Raw genomic sequence first — 17,587 nt, forward strand, 5'->3', positions numbered from 1 at the left:
CAGCCGCAATTTGAGAGAATTTTTCATATGTTGGCTACTCCAAATTGGTCGACGTTCGTCAATCACATGCCTTGTCAACTTAGCATTTCATTGGCGGAGCACTAAAGCCAATGGAGTCTCAACCGCAGCGGGAATATTAAACTTTCGTGCGCCGAAATGAAATAGCATTGCATAATTTTATCATATTTTTTCACGGTAAACCATTAGGTATTTGTGTCATAAATAATCTTATAAAAATAAAGTATCAAAATTTAATGAATAATAATTTTATTTGCAAATTTTATTGTTTTTAGAACGGCAAAACACCACATCGGGTGCTTTCCATTCATCGACACACGTCGACTAGTGTCGCGGTTTTCGTGTTCCATTCAGTGGCGGATACAGATGGGGGGCGCAGGGGGCGCGCGCCCCCCCCTTGCGGATCCGCATGTATTGCCGAACATTGCAAAACCACAATTGTAACTTTTTTATATCATAAGATGGCATTGTCTTTTACATGTTTATCATCACTTTAAATAAAATTTTCATATACTCTGCCTGTGACTTGATCATATTTTATTACGATAAAATTAAAGACAATTCAAGATATGTTGCGCCCCCCCCTTGAGTTTTTTTCTGTATCCGCCACTGGTTCCATTCTATGTGTGTCGCCCATTGTTATGACAAAAGATAACGCGCAGGAATTTGAGAGTTAAAACGAGTTTCCGTGAATCGACACTAGTCGACTTGTGAGTCGCATGAATGGAAAGCACCTATCGTGGAACATTTAAGTACCACAGATTTAACTCACGTTGGTTATTGGAAGCGATCGGAACTGGAGTTCTATCTTGCTGCATTGGAAAGGCTCCCTGGAGCTTCACTGGTAGGATAAATCCTCCTTATTCCCAGTAGGGTCACCTATATATATATATATATATAAAAGTCGAAGGGTGGAAGCCAGATGAAAGGTAGTCCGTATATAGACATATGTGATGATGTCACGTAAAAAAACACTGTGGCATTGGCTTGCTTGATTCAAGTTTGAATAGGGTAGTTTTCTTCATCAAAGAAACAAAAGGTATTGATTGCGATTCGTTACTCACCATTAGTGCATTCATAAATATACAAATTATTTGGTTTTAGAAATACGGGTTTAGACGAATGGCAATGGTCAATTCTAACCTCATTTGAAAAGGCCAGATTGGTGCCCATGCGATTCCACTCCACGTGACGTCACAGGGACCTAGTTTCTATACGAGTAGATAGGAGTTTTACATCGTCTGAGATTACCAATGCATGCATGAGGCACAGAGCTCAGGGAAACATGTCTTAATAATCACTTATTAAAACTGGCTAAGGTAGGAAAGTTTTCTTTGTTTGATAAGGTGTTAATAATCCTTATTTAAGCCATACGCTACCAGCTAAAACGGTACTCTGCTACCTGCTAGCATCCTATGTCGTATCAGCGCTCAAAGCCTCGCCCCGAGGTCACCTCACTTGCGGTAGCAGGAACCAGAACGACGTCACACGGAGTTTTCCCATCATTCATACTCAGCCGTCGTGTTTTCACGCACTTGAAAATTTTCACTTTTCATTTCATCGCGAAAAATATATAGTCATTAAAAAATCTAAATGCGTGAAATGCAAACTCCAGGTAGTAATAATCTTTCGATTTAGGCAATAAAAAATAATAGGAAACCACCCTATTGGCAAGCATGACCCAAGCCACATTGGCAAGGTTGATTCAAAATTGAATCAAGTTTACCAATCCAGCAAGAGTAGCCAGGCCTCTGCAGCTTCCCTCAAGTCAAGTGAAATATAAAACTCTGTTCTGCACTCCGGTGGCCAGTTAGAGGTGGTCTGCTTTGCTCTTCTGTGACGAATTCGGTGGCCACCCTCAGTATGAACTGACTGATCACTAGTAGGTACCTCATTTTCAGTAAAAGACCCCTATTTTCATACAGTAAAATATCGATGTGAATAATACATAGGCTAGAAATGGTTGGCTTGATTCTAGCATACTGTCAAGCTTGATTCAAGCTTTGTGCCCAGCTTATGGCAAGCTTGCATGGTGAAGCCTTGTCCATATGATTCAAGCTTGAATCCAGTTTTTTGGCTTGAATGGTCAAACTTGATTCAAGCCTGACTGACCTGTAAGGTCAAGTGGGAATTAAGCTTTATTTCAGCTCGCCTTGCTATCTGGATCCACTTCCCTTCCATCCACTCACATTGGCAGGAGATCACCAAATGCAGCACCACCATGAGGCAGTAGAACAAGATGAACCAACCTGTGACCCTGTGGTAGGTCCCATGGCAGTCCAAACCCAGGAAAGAAGATTCAGCTCCTACAGTGAACGTGTTAAAGAGTAAGAAAGAAACACCTTCAGGCATCACATGGTGGAAAATTTTAGTATTGCATTTTATAATTTGTTTATTCCAAAATCTGTGGAATAAACAAAAGATTATCAAATTCTGTGCTTTCATTTGCTTCCTCCCCACCATTTAAATGGATTGATTTTAACCAAGTGATTGTCTCCAACTCAGATATTTTTTCCCTGCAGAACCAATGCCATAGAATAACCATTGCTGCTACTTTATTAAGCTTTGCCCTTGGTCAGCCTATTGTCAGGGAACATCAATGAGCATCTGTTCACTCAGCACAATCAAACAGGAGATAGCCCAAGTTAATTGAGAGTCAGCAACAGTCATTATTTTTTATATTGGCAAAGTGTTACGATAAAGCAAGGAACAACAGTTGAACTTCTGAACATCAGCCACACTAAAGTGGACAGAATTCCACAAAGGCCATATTCTCCTATTCTCAAATACTTAACCCTTTCATTGCGTAACATTTTCTTAGAGTTGTTTCACATTGGCGGAGAATATTTTTTCACTGCATTCACTTTGTTTTTCGAAAATATGAAAACAATTTCAATAAAAAAAGGATTTTTATATTCATTTGACTATTTATGAAACAATTTGTTTATGGCATCACAGTGATGCCATCCGCACCCATGTGATAAATGCTCCGGATATTTATGCAACCCGTTACACAAAAATTAGGAACGACGGACAGCATATTTTTACGTAGCAACTAAGAAGCTTGAAATAATTTCTGAAAAGATGGCGGAAATGAATTATAAAATAAGATAAATATTTTTTCAGATATCATCCAATTTCCATGCATCAAATTTTGGGTAAATAAAAGTTTTCGAATTTTAATTTTCACAATTCTAAATTTTTAAATTTACTAGTAACTTAGATTTGCATGCAAACATACGAAAGTTATTTTATATTTTTGACATTTTGTTTTACGTTAATGCTGCAAAAATTAACTAATAATTGTGACAGTCTTAATAAAGTTAAAAAGTAAAATATGTAAATTGCTTCAAAGTTAAAAAAAAACCTTCGCGGCGAAGACCCAATGCAGTGTTCCATGTATGCACTTGAGTAAACTGTGCCAGAGGTAGTTTTATTGCGAGGAGATATTCTAAGCCTAGCTCATCAAAGGCTGATAAATAAACGGTCCTTGGGGTTTGAAAATAGGAATAAAATTAAAATTAAAGGTTTCTCCCATATTCCACGTAAGTGGCTAAATATATGTAAAATACTGAAATGTCCAATAGGAAAAGGCCATACGGTAATATTAGAAAAAATAAAATCTCTATAGAGGAGTGAAAATGCACGTAATCGAAAGATGTCCGAAGGAGAGACTGTACTAATGGCGAGAGTCGCAAAAACTGAGAAGGAAGAGCTGACCTTCTCCACGACATGCACACAACAGAATACTTGCATGCATTTCTCATAATAACGGCAAAAATATTTCCAAAGATAGAGATAATAGGCGACACAGAGCGACTTGCAGTCTATTCCGCGGTGACGTAAAACGACTCTTTTATTTGAGCCCGGAAATTTGATCATTCTTTCCCCAAAGATTTCCCCAATTCTGATTTCTAATTCAAAATGAAAAAAAATATAAAAGTTTTCCTGGAACCTTCATTATTTCCCTTGAATAACGAATTGGTGATCGTAATTATTCCCACCTAGTAACTTTTAACAAACTCATACGAAATAAATGAGAAAAAGCCGAAAAATCTATTTCTTTTTCTGTAACCAATATAGTCAAAAACGAGAGGATCCCTATTGAAAGGATCGGATCTTCAGAAAATGAGTTGCAAATATATTATGGAAGAATGTTATGAGTTATAACGGAATTATGTAAATATTAATTTTAAACAATAATAAAAACAGAAACAGATTATTCTATTCTGTTTAGCGTGTGTATAGTGACCGTATTTTGAAATACGAAAATATTTTTCGTTGATGAGATGGAAGGAAGATTATGACTAAATAATGTTTGCAAAAAAATTAATAGGACAAAAACGGGAATAATAACCTTCAAATGTGGCAATATTTAGTACAAATATTCAGAAAAGTATAGTATATGCCACATTTAATTTTTTTTATAATGGCGAAAAATCGTACAAATTAAAAAGTACTCCATAAATGTAAAAAAAAGTACTAAAAAAATATGAAATATTTTTCAAAAACGGAAGGCATATCCAGGTAGCCTAATCCAGTGCGTGTGCCGGAAACCATGAGAGTAGACAGAACAGAGCGGAGGAGCGTAGGGAGCGATTGAAGGACATAGACCGGCGTGGCATCAATGTGATGCCACCTGCCCGTTGGCAGGACCTACGCTGGGCATCAATGCTATGCCATCCGCACTCAAAGGGTTAAGCTGGAAAGTGCAACTGTAAACAAGAAAATGCCTACTTCACAAACAATATCTACTCCATGCACTTCTTTTAAAAACAAACAAATAAACCAAATATTTTCACTGTAATTTATTTTTATCCAAGAATTGAATCAATGATATGGCTACACTTTGCATAATATCTGTCCGTCTCTTTTCTTCTACTAGAGTCTCCTCCAATATCTTGTTACGTTTCTTGTACTCCTCAAACATTCTTTCCTTCAACAGTTGACCCCTTTCCTCTAGCCTGAACCTCTTTGCATCCATTATGAGTTTCTTCTCCTCAATCTTCAGTCTTTTCCTTTGTGATGACAACAGTCCTTTCACCACCTCCCGTCCCACTCCAGGCTTCTGCGTCTTCTCCTCAACTGGGGCACCTGCGTCTAGTACAGGGTCACTCGGAGGCAATATGAATTCCTCGGTGAAAGCGTATGATGTGCTAGGCAGCTCCTGATGAAAGAAAGCAGGGTTTACATACACATCAGTCTCAGAAGCAATATTGAGGAAGTTTATCTTCACAATAATATAAAAACAAGAAAAACATTTAATGAAATCGACAAAACAATTTCCATGGGCATACTTGAATGGTAGTTTCTCTAATTAGGCATCTGAAGATAACCTAATGGGTGAAACCAGTCCTGCCAATAAAAATCCTTTTCTGAATTTTTCAAATTTGTTTCCATATTGTTTTAAATACTCAACAAATTCATGCAATGTTAAGAAACATTCTTTATTCCAATTTCTGGTTGTTCTCCAAAGGCAACAACAGGGTTCTGCTATATATGAGTTTTTTTGCACTTGAGCACCCAATGCCTACACGCCAGAAGAACTTAAAGAGATAACTTAAAATTCTGCCTCTTTTCTCCCTCTATGACTCATGGGTGTTTTCAGGGTTTTTGCTTGTCCACCTTGTCTTTTCTGGGTCAATTAAATTTTGGTCAATGATATGTTCTTCATGATGAGTGAGAGGGAACAGTGAAAAGACATGCTATCAATGTAGGAGAGATATAATGACAAAAAATCTGAAAAAACATTCAAAAAGCACAGGGGCGCAGCTAGGAATTATGGCTGGGGGGAGGTTTAGGTGCAACTAATACCAGGGTGTGTGGAGGTATGGAATACCCACCAGGATAAGCGGTAGGTGCGAGATCAATAAATTATGTGGAATTATAAGATAAATGATTCAGAATGGCAAGTTTTACGGCTTTCTGAGGGATAATTTATTAATCCTTACAGTATTCTATTAGTAATATCAATCCAATTAAGTAAAATGAATTAAACTTAAAAATTTCTCTGAGCTCTGGGGAGGGGTTTATCACCCAAAACCCCACCCTCGCTGCGCCACTGCTAGTCTGCCGGTATATACACAATAGTCATGATGAGAGTAATGGAAAGGATGAAAGTAGCACATCTCTACATAAAAAATTAAATAAAAAACACAATTTTTTCATTACTATGATTCAATTTGTAATAAATACAAAATATTAATGGGCAATTATTTACAATCCATGCAAGATTTGTAAAAATGAAAATCCAAAAGGGATGACAAGATTGCCTTCCATATATTATTTATGCATAAAAATGCTATAGTGTAAATTTAAAAATTTATATTTTATTTACCTGAAGTAAGTTTCAACTTAAACTTACATTCATAGGCTGTGGATCAGCTTCCCTGCTGATAAAATCATGATCATTAACACTTTCAGGCAAAATGAAGGCCAACAGCTTCTCTTCTAATTTGTTGATTGATACGAGGTTAGCATGTTCTTCATCATTCTCCACCCGATGACTTTTCATTCTGGCATATTTACGCTTTGTGTTACACTTCCAGTCGACCCAACTCTGATAAAAATTTGATGGTACAAAGGCATTCAATATATGTACATATATTCACCACTTGAATATTTACATTAAATAGAACTATTAAAAAAAACTAACCTTCTGCCATTTGTGGATTGGCTTCATTGGTCCACTCTTGTCAGAATTCAAAATGTCAGCTAGTTCTTCCCAAAGGCTTTGCCCCAATGTGCGACCACCAAGTTTTCCATGGGCAAATTCTGGATTTTCCATCATAAACTGGAGCATTTTCTCCATTTGGCCAACAGATGTTTTTGGATCCCTATAATAAAAAGACAGTAATGAAAGTGAACAACTTTTGCTCCAATCCAATAGATCCTAACCCTTTTGACCAATGGGGGCACACCTTTTACTAAGATCAATCTCACAGCCGCGATATAATTTGAGAGCTTGGAATGTAGGCTTTCGCAGCGAGATGCATTGTTGTTAACGGCTTTCAGGAGCAGTTCTCGAAAATCGTTGACAACAATAGGGTGGTTTCCTATTATTTTTATATTGCCTAAATCGAAAGATTATTACTCCTGGAGTACATATTTCACGCTTTTAGATTTTTAAATGACCATATCTATTTTTTGCGGTTAAATGAAAAGTGAAAAATTTCAAGCGTGCAAAAACACGACGGCTGAGTATGAATGCTGGGAAAACTCCGTGTGACGTCGTTCTGGTTCCTGCTACCGCAAGTGAGGTGACCTCGGGGCGAGGCTTTGAGTGCTGATACGACATAGGATGCTAGCAGGTAGCAGAGTACCGTGTTAGCTGGTAGCGTATGGCTTAAATAAGGATTATTAACACCTTATCAAACAAAGAAAACTTTCCTACCTTAGCCAGTTTTAATAAGTGATTATTAAGACATGTTTCCCTGAGCTCTGTGCCTCATGCATGCATCAGTAATCTCAGACGATGTAAAACTCCTGACTACTTGTATAGCACCTAGGTCCCTGTGACGTGGAGTGGCATCGCATGGTCGCCATGAATCTGGCCTTTTTCAAATGAGGATAAAAATTGACCATTGCCATTCGTCTAAACCGGTATTTCTAAATCCTAATAATTTGTATACAGTAGAACCTCACTTATGAAACTTTCAGCGGAAAACCAAAAAAAGTTTCATAAGTGAGGAAGTTTCATATGTGAGGTTTTTTGGTATTTAGCATGAAATCCTTTGCTAGAGGGGCTGGTTTGTTTCCAGGATGCAATTACTCATTTGGAGGCAAGAAATTGAAGCCTAATGATCTTATTTTATCAAAAGTAACTCCCCAGATGATGTATTACTTTAAGAGAAATATAATTTTACATTCCTGAACAACTTTACCGACGGTTGAACGACTAGCATTTCTGGTACTAAGCTGCAAGGCTATCACACTGGAGAGATTTCGGAATGATGACACTAAATGTCCCCAGAGAAGCCAATTTTTTAAAAAAGTTGACTCATTAAAAGCGGTTTTCAGGAAATTCATTATACCACCTATAGGCAAACCCCAGATTGGAGATTGAAGAAATGAAATACCTGAGGAAAGTCATCCAAATTAACCATGTAATTTTTTATAGGGAGCAAAATTTCACTAATGCATCACGAAGGCTTCACACCCTATGGACCCGGGTTAATGGCAGAGGCAGAAAGTTTTCAGAGATGGCTCTATCCCTGCTTGAGAGTAGTGTGGACGGAACTTCCAGTGCAACACACTGTCCGGCAGATGGGACATTAAGCCCTGGTTAAGCCTATCGTTACAACCTGGCTAATTCCAACACAGGGTTTCTATACTCCCTCTCTTACCTCATGGCGCAAATGACCCCAGCTGTCGGTTTTCTCCCTCTAAATACCATGCCATAGATAATATGGAGCACCTGGCAGTGGCGTAATTATGGTTGGGGGATGAGGGGATGGATCCCTCTCCAAAGCCTCAGAAAAATTTTAAAAAATTTTAAACACAAGTCTAGCTTTGATAAACAGCTACTGCATCTACTAAAAGTTAAATTTTATGTGCCAAAATGATGTAGAACATATTAACAGGCATGCCATTTTTTTAAATTTTACGGGAATCCCCATTGCCTCGGAGGGGTGGGTGGTGAAGCCGCCCCCCAGGTACTACCGTCACCCCCAAAGCATATTCCTATAGTTACGCCACTGGTACCCCGGATATTCCGTGACTAAGTTCACTTTTCCGGTGCTTAGAAGACTTTTAAGTGAGCATTTGAAATACATAATCGCGCAACTGCTGTCAGTGATGAATGGACAAAAATAGATTAAGAGCCCGGAAAAATCTCCCCTCTCAATAATGTTTACGTACTAAAAAAGAATTTTCCCATGACATTATAGTAATAATAGATTGAATCTACCGGGTATAGCTTCTCTGCCGGCATTCTTCCGCGAATTCAGCGCCGGGAACTTCGACTCACAAGCCGTGTGACTCATCTTCACGTAATATTTTGCTTCCCCATATCTGAAAACAACACCAGACCGTTTTTGTTCTTCGATATAATGGTTATAAGTCATTCCTGAGTCGAAAGGAACTGCCTTATCTCTCGCGTTTTGAATTTGACTTTAATGATTACGTTACTAACTGACGACGCGAGTTATTCTCCGAGGGCATTCGTACTAACTCTCGTTCAGTTAAAAAATACACGCTTGCCACCAGGCAGTCAAGGTCAAACTATATTTCATTTAAACCCGCAGATACAAGTTGGGTCAGTTTTGATCTGCGCGCCGCGTAAGCAACTTTCCTCCGGCTCAATTCGTCCCGCGGATGAGGGATTAGCCCGCGGAATGAGTCCACGCATGCTGTTTTTGCCATCGTGTTGAATCACCAACGGCTTACGTCCATACTACAAATACGATAATCTTTTTTGAATGGCCTTGGAAGCCAAAATTTTGGTATGCGAGGATTTTTAACGGCTCATTCAGGTGTTATTTCGCTGGGCGACGGGAAGCATAACCTTGGAAAATTCTAGACAATCTTCCGTTAGAGATAGATATTCCGGATTAACGATCATCTACTGCAGTTAAAATTAATATATAATAAACAGCATCACTCATTATTAAAACTTATTATTCTTCATTGACATATCTATGTCATGAGCGCTCACTACCCCCGCTCCTGTGACTAAAATCGGCCTACCGCATTCTTCTCGTAGATCAGTTCTCTGACAAGTCGTACAAGTGAGGTATTTTATCACATTGGACTGGAAAAATACGTTTCATAACCGAGGTCGTCGTATAGGTGAAGAGTTTCATAACTGAGGTTGGAAATACATGGGTTCATATGGGGTTATTCACCGGACCAAAACAAATCGGCGTATAAGTGAGGTCATCGCATAACTGAGGGTCGTATAACCGAGGTTCTACTGTATTATGAATACACTAATGTCACACAATGTACAAGTGTGGTAAAGTTGGTAACGAATCACAATCAATGCCTTTAGTTTTCTTTGAGGAAGGAAACTACCCTATTATTTGAAAATATAAGAATGAGGGGCAAAAGTCAACTTTGTGAGCATCTACTACATATGTCTGTGGTCAAGAGACATATCAGAAGGAACATGATCATTATTTTTTATAGGGAGAGATTGCCGGTCTCAGTGGCAGCAGGGTAAATGCCTTGCCCTGCCTCGCCAAACAAGAGGTCGAGGGTTCGAGTCTCGCCTGAGTAGGTTTTCCATATCCAGGGTAATATTTTCATGTATGTGTAATCGATAATTTGATGAATACCCCGATATAAAAGGCCAATATGAACTGTGATTGATGGTTTAGGAATAAAATAAGTAAAATTTCAACCTTTCATGGATTAAAATGGCCATTGTGTGTATTCATAGTACATATACATTGCACTTCCATCAGTTTAAGTTACCTGTAGACTCGATATAGAGATTTTATAAGTCTACAATTTTTTGTCTGCTCTCGGGGCTGCCTTTCCACGAATTACATAAATTAGAAATAAAATGCGCGATGCCTTTTCAATAACTAGCATAGTTTCAGGATGATAAATGACAAAATGTCACCAAAGAGTTATGTTCCATGAATTAAAATTTCCATTAAATATTTTATAACAATATAAAATATTTAAATAAATAGATCCACTTGAAGTCAATGTGAATTCCATGTTGGTCCAGTCCAGGGGCGCAGCTAGGAATTAAGGCTAGGGGGGGGGGGTTTAGGAGCAACTTAAGGGTGTGGGGGTATTGCACACCCACCAGGGTAAGCAGGAGTCGCGGTGACCCTCCTCTAGAGAAATTTGAAGAATAATGGTTCAAAATGGTAAGTTTTACGGCTTTATGAGGGATATTTGATAAATTCTAACACTATTCTATAAGTAATACTGATCCAAATAAGTAAAATGGACTAAACTTAAAAATTTCTCTGAGCTCTGGGGGGGTTATCCCCCAAAACCCCTCCCTTGCTGCGCCACTGGTCCAGTCACTCAATATCCACCACCACCACCATATATCCACAAGTCAACGTGGATTCCACATAGATGCTACCACCCATTTCTCACTGGGCAGAGGTCGAAAGTGCTCCCACTTCATCACTGGATTCAATTCCAACTCTGAACATAGTATGCACGCACAGTCACACCAAAACTTTTTTCCCTTGCCTGTACCGATATCCTAGGCAATTAAAGGTTAAGAGAATAGGGCCAAATATTTTTGCTTAGACTTGTGAACCTGCTCTTCAGTTCGCAAAGGAAAGAACCCAATCTTCAGGTTGCAAAATGGATGACGGATAATGATAATTACAATATGATGACTATAAAAGTGGTGGATCCAAAGAGGGGCTAGGGTGGACTATATATGGTCTGTCCCTTGGGTATCCAATTTACACTAAAAATAGTAATTTTGTTCAGACCCACACTACTGCTGGGAAATTACCCTCCAGGCCCCCTTTGTCCCTATTCTGGATGCGGCACTGACTATAAACCGTGCATGGCGAAATATGTCATGTGGTGGTTTACATATGGCAGCACCCTCAATTTTAAGTTGAATGAATCCACACAGCAGAGTTATTACGAGGCTTTTAAAAAATAACCTAACTCATCTTAAAAGGTCCTTGAGAAACTCTGCTTTCGGCAGGTGTACACATGTAAGTTGGACACCTCATCATCTTGACATTACATCTGCTCTATTAATAATTATACATGCTACCGTGGCTTATATATTTGCCTTATTACCACAATCCAAAGCAAATGCCAATAACATAAATTTTATTGATCTTAAAAATTATTTGTACACAAGGTATTTCATCAGAAAAAATGCATACTTCTAGCTATTAAACATTTTCGCATCACTCACATTGAATACGTTCATTCTGAGGCCTTAATCAGTCAATTTCTGCGGCTCTTTCCTTCCAGAATTCAATATCAATATCCAATAATCAATTTAATTTAAAAATCTTCTCCGTTATGTATGAATTAATTTCTGCATAAATTGTTCCAATTTAGATAAATTTTCCTTCAAAAAATTCTATAAGAAGTCAGTCCATGTAATTGAAGTGTTTGAAAAACTACCGCCACTTCATGAACCAATCAGAGTTCATACTCATAAACTTGGCAACATCATCGCCCTGGGATAGCGACTGTCGTCGAAAACAACGATCGATGAAAAGATAAAAAAGGCCGAAGGCAACTGACCGTGCATAAAAGATTTGTAAATTATTCCCCCGTTTAGAGATGAAAATCTGCGCCCAAACACAACGGAATAGTAATTATTTTTCTTCGATGGTCCAAAGACACACTGGCAAAACCGTAACAACGTAATTCAGCCAGAGAAAAAAAAGTTACATGAGCCAAAAGGATGATAATTTTGCGACTATTCTTTGTAGTTATAAAATTTACGTACCTGAGTCGCTCCTGCGTAGAAACCTTTCCGCGTTCCATTGCAATACCAATAAATTAAACGTAAAACGGGAAGGAATCGTTAGGAGCTCGTGCATATAGATATCTATCGTCACTTTCATGGGCGCCAACAGTAAAAAATATTTAAACGCCATCGCTCACTGGAAGGTTGGTAAAACGGTGCTGTATCATAAATTTGTATTATTAATTGTGTATAATAGGTACTTTATTTAATTTAAATAAGAATAAATAAATGGCTGACGAATTAATCCATTTCGAAGAGTGAAGTTTTGTACATAAATGTGATATAGAGAGGTGAACATCAAATAAGCACTGGCCCATACTGTAGTCACGGGTCGAAGTAATGGCCAAGAAAATTGCTGTGGAAATATATGTATAACTACTTGATCCGATACTGATGATCACCATGTTGGTGAGAAATAAGCAGCCGATTCGTATTTGATATGGATCAAATGGTAATTGAAAGACATGCTTTTAGTGAATGACCATGGGAAATTCCCTTGAGGAGAGTTAATTACCTCATGAATCTGTGATTCTAAGTAACTGAAATTTATGATAGTGTCAATTAAGCGATTTTTGTTTCGACTATCAACCAAATCCGCTTTTCTCTCACTAAAGTTTGTGATACTACGTACCTACTTATACAATATGTGCATTCTTTTATACTGTTATCAAGATAATCCTCATAATCTTTTTACAGTCAGTTCGAAGGTCAGGGTATCCATGGTTTTTATGTAATAATTTTATATGAAAATATTCAAACACACTTTTATGGATCCATATGTGGAAAATGAATGAGGAATAATCAACTCACCGTGACTATGATTCGATCTTTATTTCCCAAAATTTGCAACAGATGCTCCGCCACTTAACCTTCTTAAAAAGTGCTGTGGGCCAATATACCAGCTTTTGCCTCTCAGCGAAAAAGTGTCATGAGCCAAATAAATATCGGTATGTAATAGATCAAATTAATAACTGTACATCAACTAAACGTTAGAATAAAAATCAAGATGAAATACTCAGCTAATAATTACCATTATGGGAGTAAAATAAACCACCAATTTGATGTACCAAAAATTACATTAGAGAATTTTTTTAGTGTTACATTTAGGCATTTCTTATGAGTATCACTACTCAGGGGGTGAATTTACCAACCTCCTTATCCTCCAAAGTCTGCAAAACCTCTCTGGGGAAAAATATTCCGAGTGGTCAAACTTCCCAGATGGAACGGATCAAGGTTCAAATATCTGTCAAAGCAAATTCTTTATCCTTGATGGAATTTTTGTCCATTTTCCAAACAACACGTTCCCTGCCTCAGATTTTTAAACAATTTCACACATAGTACCAAATTGCTTTCCTCTCGCTTTGATTCTTGAATGCTTTCCTTACGAGTTTTCATGTGCATTCTGCAATGTGTGTTGCGTCGGTCACGTTGTTAATTAGGCACCGAAGTAGCTATGACCAACAGTGTGCTATGAGAGGCCAAAAAAGTGACTCATTCTTTATTCATTATGACCAAAATGTCACTGAACTTGTTCGATAACTCCATCCATGGCTAGGCCCAGCAATAATAGGGGGCTTAAGCCTTCCCATTCAGTTCTCCTATCCCCTCCTCAAACTCATTCAGCTGGGTTGTCACAATTGTCCTGCCCCCATCATCAAATTCCACTTACCTCCAACCAACCAAACTCTCCTTGAGAGTTTTGGTGACATCAAGAATATCACAAATCTACCCTTACAACAGCATCCTCTAAGCTGCGGACCAGCAAGCTTTTGTTATTTGGTTATTTCCCTTATTTTGAGAATTTCTTTGTTGCTGACCCAGGCGACCCCCCTCACTGTACCGAGAATTTATTTTTCATGCTATATGTTTACTAAGCCACATAAAAAATGAATTTGAAACAGGAAAAGGGAACATTGATAAAACTATATTGTTATATCCCAACATATTTTTCTAGCCGATTAAATTCTCAATGTTTTTTTGATGCGTGGCTATTGTTCTGGGCGATTGAATTCTCATTGTGTGCACACTCTTTGTTTGATGGGTGGCTATTGTTCTGGGCAATTTAATTCCCAATCTATACATCCTCTTTGTATGATCCCTAGCCATTATTCTATCCGACCAGGTCCGTGTTATTCACCTTTTTTTTTGGTCTATGGAATATTCCATCATGCCTGTACTGTGCTAATGGTGTGGAATGACTGCACTTTTGACAGCCGGTGTGTGTGTGCTTTTCAGAGAAGAATGGCGCAGGAGTGGTAAGTTTCTAGAACACACGAGGGGGAGGGGGGTTCAATTCCTTAACAACTCCACACATTAATCACTTGATGTCATTTCGTCAAGAGTCGGGGTCCACGTAGCGAGCCCGATTATTATTAGGTCAAATTTTATACTAATGATGACACCGGTGTGTCAAATATTGCAGAGATGCAGAATTAAATTAAAAATTGTGGACAGTAAATTAGTTTTAAAATATTATTTATAAATTATAAAAATACTCCTAGCTTAACAATTAAAATGGTAACAATTACCAAAAGATCACTGAATCCAGTTGACGACACTTAAGATGTGGAAAGTGTCACATGGTTGCATCTGCAATAATCTTCTCCACTTACAATTTATACTACACCATTTACAGTGAACATGTGAATAACATGCTCTGCCTCTCGAAAAACATGACCACGTGAACAGCTATGCTCTCTAGACAATACGTTACTTCCAATAAACCACTAATAAAACCAATCGAATGGGATGTAAATCATTGAATGATGAGCTCGGACAATACGTTTTGAGCATTCAAGGAAATTCAAGTCACAGCACAAATGAGCTCATGCAAACATGCATTGCTAATACACTTAGGCTAATTAAATAGATAATCTAAAGAGTAACTTTTTCAATGCATCCTTTATTTAGGCAGTGTACAATAGCTCACAAAGCCAAGAGCAAGGACAAAATAAAAGCAAGTAGCAAATGGTCTCATCTATCCTAAAAGATTCCTTCTTAGTCAGGTAATCTAAGGATACAAATAGGGGGAAGGCAGAAACAATCATTTTTTTTCTGCATTTGAATGCCACTTGATACAAATCCATACACAAGTTGATTCAAATCATTAATGAATTCTCATTTGGGATAATCATTTAACACCATTATCATAACAAACACTTTGGTCGTACTTAGAAATGTTGTCAAAAGTCCTACATTAATGCATTCAAATTGGCACACCAAGCTTCTGGTCAGATCATATCAGTGTATCTATTCATGATTGGTAAGACATAGGCATTAAGCCAGGGTCTTCAAAAACACGACCAACAAAATTAGGTCAAAGTTGGGTGCTGAAGCGTGGCCTAGGTAGATCTCCAAACACATTGGCATCACCGTGGAGGCTCTTGGCAAGTGCTTTAATGGATGCTGCAATATCCATTGGATCCTGGACAGGCTAGAGGAAGATACCAAGAGAAGGATTAATCACCAGAAAATAAGACACCATTCCATAGTGATCAATACCACTAGGTAAGCGTACGAAACTTTAAATTCAAATTGAGTCAAATTCAAGAAAAAACTCGACGTCTACTCTTAACAAACTTGAGTCCCGTGAACAAAGGCAGTGGTTTTTAAAAGAAATGCGCACATGTAGATAGGAGGATGTTTTAATACAATTAAAATTTATGGCTGGTTAGACTTTTAAATTGAATTATTATACAAATACCATATTTCTTAGAACAAAAGAGTTCAGCTTCTTGCAAAAATTCCTGTGGAAAAAAGTAATTGTTAAGCCAATATTGAAGTGCAGGAGACTAATGAAACGTGAACTTCCCAGCCACGATATTACGTATTTATGGGGTAGTGGACAATACGATCCACTATCCTCCAGCTTAAGATAATGACATTCTCTCAAAAATTTTAAAAGTAGAGAAAATAAGTATGTAAAGCCATCCATGGTGCACAAAAGCATAGCTAAGTGCATGACAGGGGTGGGAGTTTGAATGTTCTTATAGTCTGAGAAGAGGAATTCAGGTACTGAGGATAGATTTCTGCTCAAGTAATCGTGCACAACTGTTATATAAACCACACATCACATTTGAATCATCATCATTGACACTAGCCACCACAAAGCCATATCAGGGTTCCCACTCTTAACTACATTATAAAATTCACTGTTTTTTCCAGGTTTTCACGGCCTAAATGTCATCAAATTCACGGTTTGTAGATAAGGCATTTTAGGCAGAAATATTGATCACGTAACAATCATCGGCCACACGTTAACTAAAAATGTAACAAACGCAACAGATGCCTTGAATGCAAACGCAGCAATGAAAGTCTTATATCTCTCATGACGTCACCTATAGCTAGCAAAATTCAGGTCCGGCTAATGGGTGTGAGTGGGAAAATGGAGAGAGCAGGGTTGCAGGGAAGTGAAGAAGTGCCTGAATTTCCAGCCTGGGTTAATGTCTTCCAATCGCAGGCTTAAGGTCAATGTGCTGTCATGGCACACGGACCAATTAATAGTTGCGCTTCGAATACACGCGTGCAGGTTAATGCGTGGACAGTATCTACACTTGACTCGGCCTTCAAACATGATCGATACATAAATTTTTCTTTTAATCTGTCTATCGTAGATCTACAATCAAGTTTGAGAGATTTCTAAGGTTTTATGACGAAATTCACGGCTATTTCCAGGTTTTTTCACGGTAGACAAAATTCACGGTTTTAAGGTTTTCACGGTTGAGTGGGAACCCTGCATGTCACTAAACTTTATTTATTTTGGCAATTTCCAGAAGTGAAGGAGGGGAAGAAGGCACTAGCTTACACTAGGTTATGGGAGTGAAACAGGAGATGGATCACTTACCGTATTTCTCCGAATATAGTCCACCCCCTAATTTAGAGGCTTCAGTTTCGGGAAAAGTTAAAAAAAAATGCCTTTGAACATTGTCCCCCCCCCTTTACTTTTACCTTGGGCATTTTTGGAAAAAAAAGGGGGGACTATATTCAGACATATACGGTATGTAGCACAGAGAGAAGGAAGAGCGCTGTCAAAGGAAAAGTCAACACTGCCTTGGATTTCAGGGAAAGAAACAAAAAGCTGATGTAAGGCAATAGGAAGCAGGATTTTAGACATTGGGAATTTCTTTAATTAGGGGTGACTTAAACATA

At 38.1% G+C, this 17,587-nt stretch overlaps 2 protein-coding genes across 6 annotated transcripts in view; both read right to left on the reverse strand.

The window, feature by feature from the left end:
- Positions 1 to 4,811: 4,811 nt before the first annotated feature.
- LOC124162143 lies at positions 4,812 to 12,563 on the reverse strand. The gene is made up of 4 exons (XM_046538566.1): positions 12,419 to 12,563; positions 6,674 to 6,854; positions 6,383 to 6,577; positions 4,812 to 5,185 (listed from the first exon to the last, which is right to left on the reverse strand). The coding sequence occupies exons 1-4, from the start codon at positions 12,454 to 12,456 to the stop codon at positions 4,817 to 4,819; spliced, it is 783 nt and encodes a 260-aa protein (XP_046394522.1). The 5' UTR covers positions 12,457 to 12,563; the 3' UTR covers positions 4,812 to 4,816.
- A 2,758-nt stretch (positions 12,564 to 15,321) lies between these two features.
- LOC124162890 overlaps positions 15,322 to 17,587 on the reverse strand; it is a 30,556-nt gene continuing 28,290 nt past the window's right edge. For all 5 annotated transcript variants that reach the window (XM_046539587.1, XM_046539586.1, XM_046539591.1 and 2 more), the window contains one exon: positions 15,322 to 15,872. In XM_046539587.1, the coding sequence (XP_046395543.1) occupies positions 15,756 to 15,872 (117 nt within the window). In that variant the 3' untranslated portion in view covers positions 15,322 to 15,755. The remainder of the gene's footprint in view (positions 15,873 to 17,587) is intronic.

The sequence above is a fragment of the Ischnura elegans genome, chromosome 7, assembly GCF_921293095.1.
Source record: "Ischnura elegans chromosome 7, ioIscEleg1.1, whole genome shotgun sequence".
Classification (NCBI taxonomy): Eukaryota; Metazoa; Arthropoda; class Insecta; order Odonata; family Coenagrionidae; genus Ischnura; species Ischnura elegans.

What these genes read in the sequence shown, in the direction of transcription:
- LOC124162143 (XM_046538566.1), bottom strand. Translation starts at nt 12,456, where the DNA reads ATGGAACGCGGAAAGGTTTCTACGCAGGAGCGACTCAG. An exon ending in CAATCCACAAATGGCAGAAG is followed by an intron (nt 6,578 to 6,673) that starts GTTAGTTTTTTT and finishes AATTTTTATCAG; the next exon opens with AGTTGGGTCGACTGGAAGTG. An exon ending in CTGATCCACAGCCTATGAAT is followed by an intron (nt 5,186 to 6,382) that starts GTAAGTTTAAGT and finishes TTCTTTCATCAG; the next exon opens with GAGCTGCCTAGCACATCATA.